This window comes from Lepisosteus oculatus, chromosome 21 (genome assembly GCF_040954835.1).
Source record: "Lepisosteus oculatus isolate fLepOcu1 chromosome 21, fLepOcu1.hap2, whole genome shotgun sequence".
NCBI classification, from domain to species: Eukaryota; Metazoa; Chordata; class Actinopteri; order Semionotiformes; family Lepisosteidae; genus Lepisosteus; species Lepisosteus oculatus.
Window position 1 is genome coordinate 11,560,757 of NC_090716.1, and position 16,897 is coordinate 11,577,653.

The window sequence follows — 16,897 nt, forward strand, 5'->3', positions numbered from 1 at the left end:
AATGACTGTAAATAAATAGGTTTTCTTCAAGATGGTATGTCCTAACAGCTTGTGATACATGCCTCACACACTATTATACTGCAGCATTTCTGAAACATTACAATCCCAATCATAATGTCAATGGTTCAGGACAATTGTATCAAGAGCCGTTACGTAACTGCCAAAGTATCGACCTTTGCTCCTGCTGAGAGCTACTGTATAAGGTGCCTGCTGCCTCCTGCCAGAGCTAAGCCAACCTCCAGTGTTGCAATCAGTTGTACCACCGTGAGCAAATGTTAATAAATTCACCCTGTACTACACAAAACCCCCACCAAAAGACTTTCCCATTATTTTTTTTCCCGAGTTTCTTTCAAAGCCCCAGGCCCGTGTTTTCAGAGGCGCGAAATAAAAATTGTCACCAGAGAACAGTCAGAAAACCAGAAACTCTGGCAATAGAAATGCCAGCTCATGCTTGGGGCAGATTCAGTAAAAGATATTCCTGCCTTCTCCGCAGTCATATGAAGGCAAGGCGGTTAAAGAAGGAGGAATACCATAAAAAGGATGCAATTTATTTTGTTCAGATGTTGGATTTTAACAAGAACGTTTAATACTTCAGTTTTATGCTGATTAATACTGTAATGGGGTTTAGTAAAAATACAAAAGGGAGTATGAAAAAAAATTAAGTGAAAGACTTGTAATAAAGTTAAAACATCACAGAGCTCATCTATTTGATGTACCTACATAATTAGAAATTGAAGAGAACGCATTTCTGGGCTGTGTTTCACCACCTACAGCCAGGTTAGTGGCAGACCCTTTGAAAATCATGTGACAGGCTTATTTCAGAGTACGTCAGAGCGGCTCAAATGTCTTGACTGTACCTTCTTAGCGCAGGAAGTGGGTCGAATAAACGGCTACAGAAAACCGCATTTCACACTCGCGCTTAGCAGAACGATTTTTTTTGGCAACTTTTCGCTATGGCTAGCGCTTTTCAGAACTGCCGCTCAGTTATGGTCACCGGTGCTAGCCGAGGCTTAGGTCTGCAAATAGTGGAGAGCCTGGCAAAGAGCTGCCACTGTCCGGGAAAAGTGATTGCTACAGCCAGAGAGCCAAGCAGAGCCAAGGTAAAGCTGTACAGTATGCAGTGGTGTCAAAAGGCCATGAGCTCATGTAGTGAGTGCATGGCACGTAAATTATCACAGCCTTTTCTGAACAAACTATGTGCCTCTTTTTACTGTGCTATAAAACGTTATGACACCACCAACCTGAAAAAAACAGAACAGTTGTATTTATAAAGTTGTTAGAAACGGTGCGGAAAATGTGGACAAAAAAATCTGTTGATTTAATATTTGAACTCTTCTCCACTCATAATAATCCATATTTTCTTAAGGTATACAGAAATAGAAAGTACAGTATTGTAACGCTTACGGCCGACAGGCACTGTGTAAGAGCTGGCGTACCAGAGCAGGTGATGTCACCGCCCTTCCCTGTGATAGCAGGACTACAGCTACTGGGCTGTGGAGAGATCTCTCTTTGGCTCACGGGGCTAGGTCGCTGCAGAGAGACGCGGAAGTCCCGGGGTCGAGCCTCAGTCGGATGGGGCCGACCTAATGTGGCAAGGGCGCCCGCCTGAGCCCCCGTTGCGTTACAGTATATTGCAGACAAACAGTACGGTATGCTACAGATTTCTCACGTGTCTCTTCCATAGGAATTGCGGTGCTTGGTTGAGAAATACCCAAATATCCATATTGTGACACTCGGTAAGTCTCCCGACAAGTTTCAATAAAAAAAGTAATACTTTGTACTAAACAATGATTTAAACTGAATAGGAGTGGTTGTTGCAGAGTTAATTCTTTGAAGATTAACGAAATATTGCTGTACTCTTTTAGAATATTATGTGGAATTTTGGTCACATGGTTATAGAAAAGATATTGCTGGTCTGGAAAAAGTCTGCGAACAGAAAACAGATTCCAGGGTTTAATGGAGTGTCCTGCACTAACAGGCTGAAGGAAGTGAACCAATTTAATCCCGAACAGGGAAGATTATGATTGGACCTGATTCAATGCTTCAAAATCCTCAAAAGCATTGACAAAATCAGCCCAGCAGATTTCTTCCGAATGTGCAGTGAACCCTGAAATGGAAGACAAGCAGAAGCTACATGGAGGTGCAGTTCAAACTGAGAGCAGGAAGCAATTCTTAAAGGGTTGTGGGAATATGGAACATGCTAGCCAGCCACGCTGTTGAAGGCCTGCTCTCACAGTATGTTACTCTTGTTATCTTCTTCTTCTTTTTCACAGCCTTAGTCCCAGACTGTCCTGGGGTCAGCTGCTTTTGTTGCCCTTCTCCACTTGTCTCTGTCGAGCACATCTTCCTCACTCACTTCACATACCTCCATATCTTTTCTCACACAATCTATCCATCTCTTCCCCTGTAACCTTCCACCTATGTTACTCTTGTTATATGGTGATGAAATTGAACATATAGTTTGAAGTGAAGTCTTTCCAATGCACCTGCGATATTAACATGACTTCATTTTAATTTTAAGTCTACAGTTTTGACAAAGCATTTTGTGGACATTTTCCTGCCTCCCCGCCATTTGTAAAGACATAACTTTGCACATGAACATGTGAAGCACAGAACATGTGCCCTTTTGTCAGCACTTGTGCAGCATTTGTCAACATGAAAATTACTTCAACCAGTGTCTGCCCAGTCCTGGGCAGGACTTTTCCATGTGCTCTGCTGCAGTGTTAGTAGCTGCACAGCAAGCCAATAGAAATTCCATTTGCAAGTTATTTGTTTTAAGGAAGGGCGGTTTTGTCTCTTTCTTTAGATGTGGTAAATCAGGAAAGCATTGCTAACGCTGCCAAAGAGGTGGAAGCTCTTGTGGGCGAGGAGGGACTGAGCTGCCTGATTAATAACGCTGGAATTAATGTCGTGGCAAATTTGGAGAAGGTGACGGCAGAGCAGATGATGCAAAATTTCGAAACCAACTCTGTAGCCCCCCTCATGATCACAAAGGTAGTGTCTGTCCATTTCCAGACTACACAAATATTTTTTCTTTTACTTTTGTTACATTTCATCCAGAAATGTCTGTATTTCTTGCAGAATGAATGCTTTTCCTCACGTTTCGGGATTACTAAATATAGCTTGAATGTTATGTTCTGTTTGTTGTGTGATCTGTAAGGTGATTGGTTGTACCTGACCAAGTTTACAAATGCAATTGTAAGGGGGTGTTCACTAATCCCAATAAGATATTTCACTGTTATTAATTATTCATTTTGGTTTTGAGATACACATAATTTAAAAGCCAGCCAGCCTATTTACATGATAATTTAGAGCTGTACTTTAAATTTTAACGTGCAAATAAAGGAATATTTGAAAAGGGTGTAGAACTGATCTTTTCAGAAATAACTGCTTTACCACATGAAAACATCTGTTCTTTCTAACAGACGTTTTTGCCACTGTTGAAGAAAGCTGCAGCTCGCAGCACTGGAATGGGAATTCACAGAGCTGCTGTCATTAACATGACCTCCCTCCTGGGATCTGTTGAACTCAACTGGGGTGCTAACACAAATAACTTTAAGTGGTACCCATACAGAACATCAAAAGTATGTGTTTCTTGTTGTTACAAAGGCACGATATTATGGTTTTGTTGTGGTTCTGGGAGGAAAAAAAACAGCAGGTTACTGAAAAGTCAGAATATTGCAGCATGGCAAAAAGGTACTGTAAATGCCTTGTTCATAGGAAAACATGACTGACAAATTGTATTCATGTCTGAGTACATTGACATAAGCCTTCATCCACCACATACTGTACTTAGAAAAAAGTTTGGTTACCGAATGACAGCAAATGTTTTGTTAGATACAGAATTATTTTTCAGTTTAGGACTTTCGAGTTGCGTATGAATTACTGAGCACTGTCTTGACAACACTGAAGAAAAGGTTCTTATGTGATGTCTATGTTTATAGTGTATTTTGGGGTGACTTTTTGAATTGCCAGTCTATGGTGAAGAGCAGGATCTAGAAAGGCTTGGATAGTATCTTCAGGAACTCAGAAACCCTAAACCTTTCTGATGAAGCTTGGGATACAGGACGTACGCATTAATTGCCTCAAAAGACATTATGATCCACCTCCACACAAGAGTGTGACCAATATATAACTAATTTAAAAAGTCCACTTCTTATTTCAACCTGCAAGAGAGAATTTAAGTACTCTTTAAGTGAGTGCAGGTAGTCTTACAGAAAATATTGCCACAAGTTAGGAACAGCTGTATCTATTTTTACTTCAATTTCCATTGTCTTGACAGAGTCTGCAGTTACACTTCGCAATTGTTAACTTGCGCATAGAGTAACTGAAACCCAAGCTTACTCCACACATGCAAACACCAGTGCGTTTTTTATGTACAAACAATTGACATTAGCAGGTGTCCCCTCACCTGTGTGTTAAAAAAAGTTTTGTTCATTTCGTCCTTCAGGCGGCTCTGAACATGGTGACTCGCTGTCTGGCTGTTGATTTAGAGGCAGACGGTATCCTGTGCACAGCCATCCACCCAGGCTGGGTCCGCACTGATATGGGGGGGGCAGAGGCAAGTGATTCTGTCATTTGGTGATTTATATGGCGGCGTTTTTTAACTTTTCTTTTGCCGTAATGACTTTTAGTCTCGGCTTTTCCGGGGTCTGATCTGTGCCTTTTCTGCACCCATTTACGGAAAAAAGAAATTAATAAAATTCTCACGTCAAGTTTCATTTAAAAAAAGCTGGGACGCCTGTACCAAGTATTTAAAAAAAAACTAAAGCTGCTCCAAATCTTTGAGTTTTTTCTTCTTAAAACCCATGGAACTTGTAGCGTTTTGAATAGCTGCTTTCTGGTACAGTTAATGTGCTCTGTGCCTTTTTAAATTTAAAAAAAAAATGTGGGATAGAAATTCAAGTTCAATCTGTTAGGACATTGCATTTCGGTTTTGCTCATGATAAAATGGTGTGAGTGCAATTCCATTCAGCCCCATTGAATGGATTTAAATGATACCTTTTAGTGGACATACAGTACACTTACAGAAATTAAATTTAAAAAATGTATCAAAACTTTTCTTATCTGAAATGGGCCAGCTCTTGGGTATTTGTTATTTGCTGTGCTTCCAGGCTCCTCTGAGTACAGAAGAGAGCATCTCTTCAGTTCTCTCTGTGATTGGCAACTTGTCTGAAAAGGATCACGGGGGATTTCTGCGCTACACTGCGGAGACACTGCCTTGGTGAACTGGTGGATGTTTGTCTGAGACAGGAATGGTAAATTTCTTAGCAGGAAACAAAAGTAAATCAGTAGTTCCCAATCCTAGTCCATTTATCTGCTGGTGTGTATTGCATTTTAGCTCTTTGGTTAAATAATTTGTTTTTAACCAGGGGTCTACACTTTCTACACTTTCCTTTGGTGTGGAAGATGCCCTTTTTTTCGGGGGTAGTAGACATGCCAGAGTTTTTAAAAGGTAGAGTAAATCATTTAAAACACAAGGAAAGTAGAAGCAAATTTTGTTTCATCAGACCTAGGTATTTTAAGGTAAACTTAAAAAAGGTTAATTTTCTATGTATTCTTTATTCTAAAAATCTATATTTCTGTATTTTCATTCATGTAGTGACGGTATCTTAGGTTTAAAGAACTGACCTACAATAATGATGTTTGATAAGGGGTGAGAGGAGATATTATGAGAAGCAAAGGAGTGTAGACTGCAGTAAAGATTAATAATAACTATTATTCATTACACCTATATAGCGCTTTTCTGGATTCTCCACTCAAAGCGCTTTACAGGTAATGGGGACTCCCCTCCACTTAACATTGCAACTGTTGTGAATATTTTATAATCTATCCCTTAAGCACAATTTACATGCAACAGTGATCAGTTCCAGAGCTCATTTAACTTACATTTCTGTCCTGCAGTTTGTCAATTGTGTGTATAATGTATGTTTGCACATTTCCTTTCAACAGAATGGATACACATGTGATGTACAGTATAATAAGCGAAAGAGCAGTATCAGTTTAAATAATTATGAAAAATCATGATAAATAAACATCCTTTATCCAGAGGGCAATTAATATTTTTTCTCAACTGGGACCTAATGAATATGCAATGACTGCTAATTTCCTTTTACTTTAAGGTGTGCTGTAATAAAATAAAAATTCTAAAAGTGAAGAATACTGCACAACAGTAGTGTTGCTCTTTAAAAATCTGTTGCACCCAAAACCATATATGAGTTTGATCCTACTTTTTTACTTTGATCTGTATGACCTATAAAAAAAAATATACAGTATATTTAATTTCTTAATATAACTAGATTCCTTGATGGGAAGTCGACAGTCCAAAATGTGACAATGTGGTTGGATGCTTTCCCTTGTCTTCAAATATTTATCCAATTCAATCCTTTTGACCACTTTTTATTTCATGTTGCCTTCCAATTTGTATATGTATGATATATTTATATTTGTTGTAGAATTGTTAGTATTTTTATAATATATGAATAGATATTCATTAATTTTTAAAGACAGTGGTGTTTATAAATGTAAGCAAAAATAATAAGACATGGATAGCTTACCATCCTTGCAAAAACGGGAACTCCCTGAATTCTCATGCACAGAGTATTACCCGTTAAGCATGTTGTAAAACAGAGCCCCATGTGTAATTTCATTTACCAAAAATTACCAGAAAGCAAAAGCTCGATTTCTCATTTCTCAGAGCCTGCTAATTAAGATTAATTGCCTTACCTTGCTCCTTTGAAACGCCACAGGAGCTTGCAAATTGGATACATTTTTGCAAGCTGGTCATGAGATATGAAAAATCTTATGAAAGATTGAGCTGATTTTGCTTAATGGTTAGTGCCTATCTTTTTAACACTGTCACCAGCAATAATACAATATGATAATATTGTGTACATATAGTATGAGAGTAGATTACAGTCATGTCATTTTCCTAGACCCTTGAACAGCCTTCACACTCCTGTAACAAGGGATTGGTTTGCAGACTTGGCCCTGGAAAAACAGTGTAGCCATAGATAGGTTTTCTGTCTAACTAGGCTTAATGGGACCAGTTAAACAGCTTCTGCTGGATCTTCAGGTGCTTTTACATTTAAGACATTAGAAAGTCTGCAGACAGACACTCTGGCCCTCCTGGACCATGGTCAGGTACACATGCTCTGGAGAGCTTGGGACACTTCGTAAGTGTACTTTAAATCCAGAGTCAGTCTGGACCACAATGACTGGAATACAGTGTTTTTAACTGGTAATGGACAAAATACATCTGTGGACTTGCGATGGACTAAACAAAGGTCAGAATTCGTCCAATACCTCAAGCAAGTACACATGTATCTTTTTACAGGGTAGTATAATATTTACCATCAAGAAGAGAATGATTACACTGTAACAGGACTTAAACAAGAGGTTCTGGAAATGAGGTAGTGGAGCAGGAGTGACACAGCATGTTCCTGGAGGACCATGGTCACCCTTAAGTCACCCTTAAGTATTGCATTTTGACCAATGTAGTAAATACATTATAATTGTCATTGAATTAATATTATAGAAATTAAATCTCTAAACTACTTTTAGAACTGGCCACCCCTGCTCCAAAAGTTCAGTTGAGGGATCTGAATCTTTGTTTTCGAAGGCCTACAGTGACCTGAAGAGAGTTTGTAGTTAATTTATTGAACTACTTTTCAGTTACTGCAGTTTAATGAGATAGTAGGAGCAGTTCCAGTAATTAAAGCAGAGAGATGTACTACAGCATGTACCAAAGCTGCTTTGACTAATTAAAGACAGGCATAAAGCGTAAAGAAGTGGACTTAACGATAAAAGAAAATGGCATGTTCTAATTGAGAAAATCAGTAATCATGCGATTAATGAAGTACAAATTAAAAAAATCTTCATTTAATTCTATTCATTCTGAAGATCATGATCTTGTTAATTGAGGTATATTTTAAGTCATTTTTATGTAAGTATAAAGTTCTACTTAAAAATCTGCATCTTTTAAAAATATATTAACAGGCAGTCATATTAAACTATAAAAATGAATATACTGTAGTTCAACTGCATTGTATGTTCTAACCTCCTGTCCCCTCAACATACCGTACTTATGGAGGTTCTCAGTGAATTCAAGTTTTTAACATCATACTGCAGGGTAGAAATACAGTAACAAACGTCTCAGTGTACTTCAAGTGTACACATATTCATCAACACTGATACAGTATGTCACTATGTTTTTATTAAACGTGAGCTAGGAACTGAAAATGTCAAAATACCCCTTTTCAGGTTTACACTAGCACAGGACTGCTAGCACAACAGTTAAACCATTTTTTTCCATTTGCAGCTGTACATCTTTTCAGTTTGTCACAAATGTGAAGTATAGTCATATTTTTTAAAACCCTGGCTAGGAATAAGGGATAATACTAGGGATAAGGACTTTTTTTTTTAAATCATGATTATGGCAAAAGGAAGCTGCACAAAGCTTTTTTTAAAAGAAATATTTTTTCCCCGAGTTCATAATCCTCAGTATATTCAAATTGATAAGCAAAAATAACTCAACTATGATTAATGCATTAGTTATATTAAGTTAAAGTTAAAGAGCTGCACAAGCTCTAAATCTGTTAGAAGGCAGCCATATTAAACTAGATAAATTAATACAAACACTAGGAATTCTCAGGCACTGCAATCCCTAATCAGCTCTAAATTGTTGAGCCAAGACAAAGTGACAAAGCAAGTGTACTTACGATGATGGGTGATGCTAAATTTAAGTGACAGCCTGAACCCTCTATTATAATAATCTTCTCTAGGGCAATCCACATAGACTGATGCTGACATGAGGTAATCACTTCAAATTGAGCCTTGAATAACTACCTCTCCAGAGTGAAAAATGTCTCAGAAAAGCAAGTGCTCTCCCCCTTTACAATGTCCTGATGTAAATGGCAGAATTTTTGTTATTATACGATAAATCCCACAGTGGGCCTTAAAGTAATGTAGTCTTTGAAATGTAACCATGGGGGTGAGTGGCAAATTTTTGTTGACATGCCCCTAAAAAGTGTTGTATGATGGAGGGTTTTGTTCCCCTCTCTAAGGGGAAGGAGAGAGGTGTTTTTAATATTATTATGAGGGGCACTGAAACAACAAATGAGTATTAGGACCAATAGCAGTTGTTGCATTTTTCATGCCTCTCAGTATGCATTACTATGTTGCAACTTTGTTTACCTTTATAAAAAATGAGCTCAAACAATCCTGTAATTATAACCGTTTTCAGTTAATAACACCCAGAAATGTAAATCAAACAGTTTACAAATGCAATGTAAAAGGAAAATTGACAGCTTTGTGGACCACAGCAGGGTCCACTGCTACTGTGTCCCAGAGCAATAAGGCTTACTTATGGAACCAGGCTACATGAGCCATTTCTATGCCTGCCAAAGACTCATAAACATTTTCTAATCAGTTTCTTTATCTGGCTTGACTGCTTCAAAAGAGAACATTTTATTTCTGTGAAAGTCTGTCAGAAGCAGCAGCTCTTGAGATTTTACTGAGCTGATGTTTGCTGAACTGGAAAGAAATCAATTTAGGAAATCCTTTGGAAAAGCTGGGCATGACAAATTTAACTCTCATCCTGAAAATAAAAAAAATGAAACGATGGTCACAAGAGTCAATATTATTCTTAAGTACATTCAAAAAGACCTCTCAGCAAGCTGTTTGTTGTTCAATTTTTATAAACAAACTCAAATTTAAAAAAATATTCTTCATGTTCAATGGAAAATAAAATGATTAATCTGGCAAGGTTTCCTAAACTAAATTATCAGATACATTTACTGTAATACATACATTTACTGTAAATCTCCCCCTCAGTTCCAATTTACTTTATACTCAGCACTTAGGACATACTGTATGTTGTTAACATATTAAATTTCAGAATTTAATTTTCTCTTGCAGATAGCTCTAGAAAACTAAAACCCAAGGAAAGTGAAAAACGATCTCTTCTTTTTCAGAACATCTTTGCAGAACTGTTCCGACTGTGATGTTCTCCAGTGTAAGTCCAGGTGAAGCAGTTTGAAATCTGGACCTCTCCTTTCGGAGCTTCTCCAAGACTTATACCACCTATAGTCCGCCCCAGATTCAGCTCCATTGCCGTGATTTACTTTGTATTTTCAGTTTCAGAAAACAAATGGTAAAATTAAAAAATGTAGAAGTTTGATCCGTTAGATAATTAAGATTCATTGCACTTTTGTTTCAATATCCAAGATTCATTCAGTGCTTAACCTAAACTTATTTCAACATTTATATTCTTATAGCATTTGTGCATATATCCATTTTCAGTCTCATTCTTTAGAACCTCTTTATAGCCATTTCAATAACTATCAGTGCACTGAAACTTCATTTTAGCACTCACTAGCAAACCGGTTCATTTTGAAGAAATGAGCCATTCAGACTCTCAGAATTAAGGACAATAGAGGCTGGAAATGAGGCCATAGATCTTTAAATTTATGTGCTTATGTGCACTAGGTTAATATTTGTGATACAAATCCAGAAGAGTCAATAAATTTTGAAGTGGAAAAACTGACACAAACAAGTTATCATTTTTTGTAACAACCCAAATGTTCTATATCTAGAAATTCACAAACGTGATTTTTAAAAAATACCTTACAACCTAACTTCTCACGTAGACACCACCTGAAAAAAAAAACTATTTTTGGAATACAGTATAATCAGAGTTGTGCACAGTTCTCTGAGCTGCAGAAAGCTTCTCTTCAGATGCATTTGGATTTGTAACCTGCATGTCTGGATTTAGGCTGTAACAGAGTGCAATGGTGCAAGAGACCTGCCAGTATTAGGTCTCATTATCAGGCTTTAGTGCACAAGGGGAGGGTTAATAATAGCTAGTCACAGTGCACTTTTTCAAGTGCTAAAATGCTCATATTTCATTAACAGTTCCAGTACAGTTTGAACTAATGCTACTCTGCATCATTGTACAGTAAAAATTGAGTACAAATTGAGTACCATGGTAGGCAATTAACCCCTTAAGTCTCTATTTTTGAGAAAATGAAAAATAGACTACTATCTGCCAGGCGTGTTGTAATAAAGTTAGTGCGATAGCATACAGTAGCAGTAGTAGTTTCCACCATCATTATTTTATTGACACAATTATGACAAAATTATGATGACAAAAAACATATTACTCTTAATGCTTAGTAGCTAACTTTGTGGACTACATCAGAGTGGGAAAAAGGTTATGGCGGGAAAGCTGTAGCATACCTTGGAAGAGGACTCCAATTAGGAAATGAAACACACTTTTAACTCCAACAGAGTTAAGCTCAGAATCTATCTCCATTAAATAAACACAAGGTTTTGTACATGCTCACATAAAAAAATACTGCAATGAAGGGTAGAGGAGAGAAGAACTCGCACAACAGCCCTGTTGAAGTCGGTAATGACTAAGCCACACACTTCAAAATCACACGGACTTGTTCTCTCGCCCAGTAAGAAAACGACTGCCATTAAAAAAATAAAAATGAGGAGAGAGCTATTGCTGCAGTGTCTTGCTTTAATATTTATTTACTTGTGGTGCTGAAGGAAAGTAGAAAGTATACAATATACACTGCCGAATTACACATTCTAGTCTGGATAAAGGCCCAGAGCGAAACATTTGTTAATGGTTGGTCTACATATGTGGACACATCAAAAGACTCTATTACTCTATAAAGTGACAGCATGAGATAGCAGCACTGTTTCTGTCTTCTAACACAGTCAAAACATTGCAGCATGCCGCCCACTCAGCCCTGCAATTATGGAGTCTCTCACTTAGTTACAAATGAAAAACATAAATCTGTGAACAGTTATTCATTAAAAAACAGCATCCGTACATAGAACTGGTGCTGGGAGACTTGTAGCCCTCAAGTTTTATTTTTGGTAATGTAACACCCTGAAATGTACATCCAAATGTACTGAACATCACCTTTTTCACCTGAATAATAAGACATCCTTGCATTTATACAGCAGTTTTCATCCTGAAAGTAGTCAAAATATTTTACACATAGGAGAAGACACACTTCATCCACTATTGAAGTGCAGGACCCACTAACCCAACCCAAAACATGGGTAATGAGGAGCACCCCAGAAATGCACCAGCAACCCCAATACATAGTAGTTCAGTTAGAAAAGTGAGAAGCTGCTTCTACCTCTGAAGCAATGGGGTCTGGAAAGCTAGACTGTACAAACCCAGACTGGAATCTAGCCAGGACACTAGGTTTAAGACTCCTTCAAAAAGTGCCATGGAAGAACCTCTCATGACCAAGTACTCAGGACCTCAGGAGGGTTTCTGTTCAATGCTTCTCCCAACTGGTTTTTCTATTTTTCAGACTACATGTCCTTGTCATTGACTCAAACTGCATGTCAGGCCAATTAGGCCCATTCCTGTTCAAATCACTTAGCATATCACTTATACTCCCGCCCTTAAAGAAGGATTGATGCTGATGAAAAATACTCAAGTGAGGTAAAAGATGTGTCAAAATGAAAAAGTAAGTGAAAACTGAAGGAATGCATAAAAATGGGTGATGCAAATGGGAAATATTGGGGGAAAAAATCTAAAACTGAGTACTGGAGGCACAGGTTTACACAGACGATTGAAGGAGTCTGGAATAAACTTCCTGACCTGTTGATGAACATGGCACCCTGGTGCTGTATCACATCCTCGTCACATTTAGCTATTAGTAATCAAATGAGCTAGACAAGCCGTAAAGCCTTCTTATCTGCAACACATTGTATGTTCTTATATTCTTTGGCATCCATCTGCTCTGACCTGATCATGCAAATATTAAAATGACTCTCCTCTCACTTTCCCCCTCTCTCTCTGTTTATAAGCACAGGGTTTCACAGAGAATAAGGAACATTCCATCAGATCACTGCGCTGCAGTGGGAAAAAAACCTGTCAATTTCATGGCTTCTTCCTTGAGCACCCTCTGTTTCAGCAGAAGTGTGAAACCATGCACTGTAAGGAGAGAGAAGAGAGAGAAAGTGAAAGAGTCAGTCTTGTGTTTTTGCATTATCAGGGCAGAACAGATGGCTTTCTGGAAAGATTGGTTCCAATACTGTTGCTGAATGCCATGGAGATTGTCAAGGAAGGAACTAACACCACTGACAGATCCCCGAGCTTTTCAGTCATGTCTGAAGGGTTCTGAAAGTTGTCTGGCACCAGATGAGAAGAAAACGGAGGTGGGTCACTCGGTATAAGAAGCAAAAACACATTTCACCCCTTTGACACAAAAGCGCATCTTTGTGTTGAAAGCAAATTGCATTGAGTCCAACTTAAGATAACTCTGAAATGCAGAGTACTCAACAGAAAAGAATGTACAGCTGAATGAACCATTTAGTGCAGTTAGGAGTTCAATAGTACAAATACATTGACACTAGAGCATGCGCTGAAAACACTGTTTTAAGTGACCTCACTCCACCCTGAAAAGATCATGTAAATTCCAGAATCCTGCAATTCCTCCAAAATCCCCCTGTGTGTGGAGACAATCTCATTTCTCTTTGGGGTGTATTTCAGGGCTTCCTTGAGTTTTAATGCAAATGGAGATTTTTTGGCTATTAAGAAAACACCCATAGAGATACTCAACACTTTCACTGGGAAGTCAAAATCCCTACTGTATGTCCTGGTTTCACAATACAAAGCACTAAAAAGTATTTTATAATCAGCACTGAAGCACACCCTTTGAGGGGACTTAAATCCCAAAAAGATTCAGAAAATCTTTATTCCCTCATTGGAATTAAAAAGTTTCTCACTACTGAATAAATTCCATCAAAAGAAACTACTGCTGTGATGTGCTTTTATGAAGGTATTATGAAAATGTAAAAAAGCTTACATCTTACCATCCACCTGTAGTACCATACTTGTGCTAATAAGGCTTATTATGTTCTGTTTTCACAGACAGCATGGATTGTTTTCTTCCGTAAGTAATGGAGAAGTGTGAAATTTAAGTAGTTTTCTTTAATGGCGCGGTACTGCTAAAATATAGTCATAGCAGAGCAAAAATCCACTCAATAAATATGTTGTAAAAGACCATGATTACTTATCATACTGTATGTGGCATAACAGAATTCAAACAAAAGTACTGATAAAAAACTGAGTAAAGTACACATCATTAGACGTTTCCTTAAATGTCAGATAGGAATCTAACTTTAAATCCCGGTTTATCAGATGCACATCAGGTTTGGAAAGGCAAATCCCCACAAACATCCAAATGAATTGGCATCTCTAAATATGTGCACCCAGCAATGGGGGCACCCTGCCTGCTGTTCACTGGAACCCTGTATGGAACTATGTGGTTGTTGACGATGGATGGATGGAAACAGAGCTTATCTATGGGTGTTTTTCACAAGTGATTGTCTCCATCTAGGGGCCAACAAATGCTGTACTGAGCTCCATGCATCTCGCCTAGAAAAACCGTGTTCTGCTCTGCATTTGTGTTATGAATCGTGTTGGCGCCAAGAATGTCTCAATCAATTCCTGGAAGGCTGTAGTGTTTCCCTTATTCATCTGAATTGTTCCTTTAAAAATAAGTCTGCTTGATACCGGAGATGGCCTGGTATCTTGTCCATGGTGTGGTACCACCCTGCCTCCTATTCCTCCACAAGAGGCCCTGGGTAACTGTGACTCTTACCAGGAAAATGAAAATGAATGGATCAGTGGATGGGTGGATACTGGATTAACTGAATTTAGACTCTTCTCCGGATTTCAGTTCTGTCATCCGAAAAGTCTATCCTTTAAACGGAAAGAAAAAAACATCGGCTTAATCTAATTTGGACATGTTGAATATTTAAGTGCCTGGAATCTTAAAATTACTAAAAAATCCAGAAATAAAAAAAATCTGTGAAAGCACACACATACTGTACACTACAGTTACACCAAAAGATCTTGTCTGCTTACTAGGGGTGTCTTCTTGTTCTTCTCTTTTTAAATTCTTAGGAGTACATCCCAGTTAGGGAGTGAGCCCTTTATACTGTAGATGGAGCAACGTGCCTCAGAAACAATTCCCAGTTTGCTTCATTTCAAACCCAAAAGACATCTACATTCCCTATAATGAACCATTTGAAACAGTTTTGGAACCAGACTTTGTTACAGTGTGTCATAATATTTAAAAAGTACATTTAAAAAGCTAGCTGCCAAAATTTTAATGTGATGGTTGTGTTCCAATTTACATTCAGCTGGCAATGTAGTTTTTAGGTCCATGCAATTTATCTGCAGAAAATAAAAGCAGAGAATTGTTTTCTTTTGTTTTCATAAGCATTTTGATTATGGTTCTTGGCAGTTCTTTCAGTTCTTGGCAGTTAATATCTTGGCAAGAAACTGCAGGATCTCAGAAACCTGTCTGCATACCAGTCCAACTGGCAACCCCTACCTTTCTTCATCTTCCACTGATCAACATGTCTTTGTTCCTTTCTGTTCTTTCTTGGATGATTGCTGGCCTTTCCAGGTCTTGCACAAAGCACACGGTCAGCATCACCTTAATTTGAGATGTTCTCTGTCACCGAGCAAGAACATGATCTTCATCAAAAAGAACTTCGAAAGGTCTTAATTATTTAAGGCTTCATGTTAATAGAACTATAACTTTTAAATTCATATATTCTTTAGTCACCCAGCCTGTCCCAAATTTCTGAATCAGTTTTAAAAAATATATTGTCTCGGAATCTAAATTAAACTGGAACCAAGGCCAAGTCCTGTACTGACAGGGTAAAACAAAACATAGAGGATTACGAGGGGACCTAATGCAAGTGTTCAAATACTAAGGCACTGACAAAGTAAACCCAGCAGTCTTCTTCAGAATGAACACAAGCACTGGCTTCTTTCAAGAAACAGCTGGAAGACTCCCGGGCTTAATTACAAAACTATCAAACAGGCTAGATGAGCCAAATCGCTTTGCCATCATTCCTTTGCCAGAATTTCAATTACACAAGAAGTCAACATTTTCCACAAATTGGTCTTTTCATTTTTTGAATTTCTCTAAGAAAAAAAACTGATGTAACTTATCGTGTTTTGGGATATTAGAGTCTGAAAAATACATTCTGTTCAATCAGCGGTTTCAAACCCTAGTCCAGAAGGACCACAGTCTCTTCTACTTTAAATTCCATCCACTTCTAAATTAATTTAATTTGAATTTACAAGTTATTAGGCAGGAGCTTAGGTGAGTGCTCAGTCAAGGAACTGATGAGGTTGGAAGCCACTGTTTTGAAACATTTAGTGAATTTACTAAACTTCATTTGAAAGAGTCTCAAAGATATTATGAAAAAATATCTTTCAACAAATTCTTTCCCATCTAAACTTTTTTTTCCAGCAGTCAGCTCTATTATGGCTATTAAGAATTATGCAGTAACTTATTAATTGATGAGTCACATTATGTTTCAGCTTTCAGTTTTCAGTTCCTTTCCCTAAGCTTCATAATAAAAATATAAGTAACATTCACGAAGGCAGTCATGTGAAACTAAAAATAGAGAACAAATAGATGAGTTCAGATTGAAAATAGACATGTAGTACCGGTATAAGATGTACAATAACAACATATAACAGAGGAAACTACAGTAGCTCCATACTTTGTCACTTTGTGTTTGTCTTCGCTCAACGCTCTTGTTGTTGAGGTACTGTTTGTTTGCCCAGATACATTCCCAAATCATTCGCAACAGAAATATTGGTGAGTACATAGAGCACAATGTCTGTAGGTGTGGTCACAATAATATAATAATAACATGGATATTAGCACTACCAGGGGGAAGTTATAGAACTGCTTATATTAAGGAGAAGAAACCTGAAAATGTTTTGTTTATGCTTACGGTGACTTCTCTAAGGCCTTTTTACACTAGGCTGTGAAAGACATTTGAATGAGGAAAGCAATGATAAATTATCCAGCAATTTTAGTAGATA

At 37.8% G+C, this 16,897-nt stretch overlaps 1 protein-coding gene across 2 annotated transcripts; it reads left to right on the forward strand.

Moving 5' to 3' along the window:
* Positions 1-843: 843 nt before the first annotated feature.
* On the forward strand, positions 844-11,501 carry LOC102688210 (C-signal-like). 2 transcript variants are annotated; one of them, XM_006642475.3, is made up of 7 exons: positions 844-1,100; positions 1,685-1,736; positions 2,807-2,994; positions 3,426-3,584; positions 4,451-4,561; positions 5,115-5,258; positions 9,975-11,501. In XM_006642475.3, exons 1-6 carry the CDS (start codon positions 954-956, stop codon positions 5,226-5,228), a joined length of 771 nt encoding a protein of 256 aa, XP_006642538.2. In that variant the 5' UTR covers positions 844-953; the 3' UTR covers positions 5,229-5,258; positions 9,975-11,501. The 2 variants fall into 2 exon arrangements, with proteins under 2 accessions (XP_006642538.2, XP_015193549.2); XM_015338063.2 differs by lacking the exon at positions 3,426-3,584.
* The last annotated feature ends 5,396 nt before the right edge of the window (positions 11,502-16,897 follow it).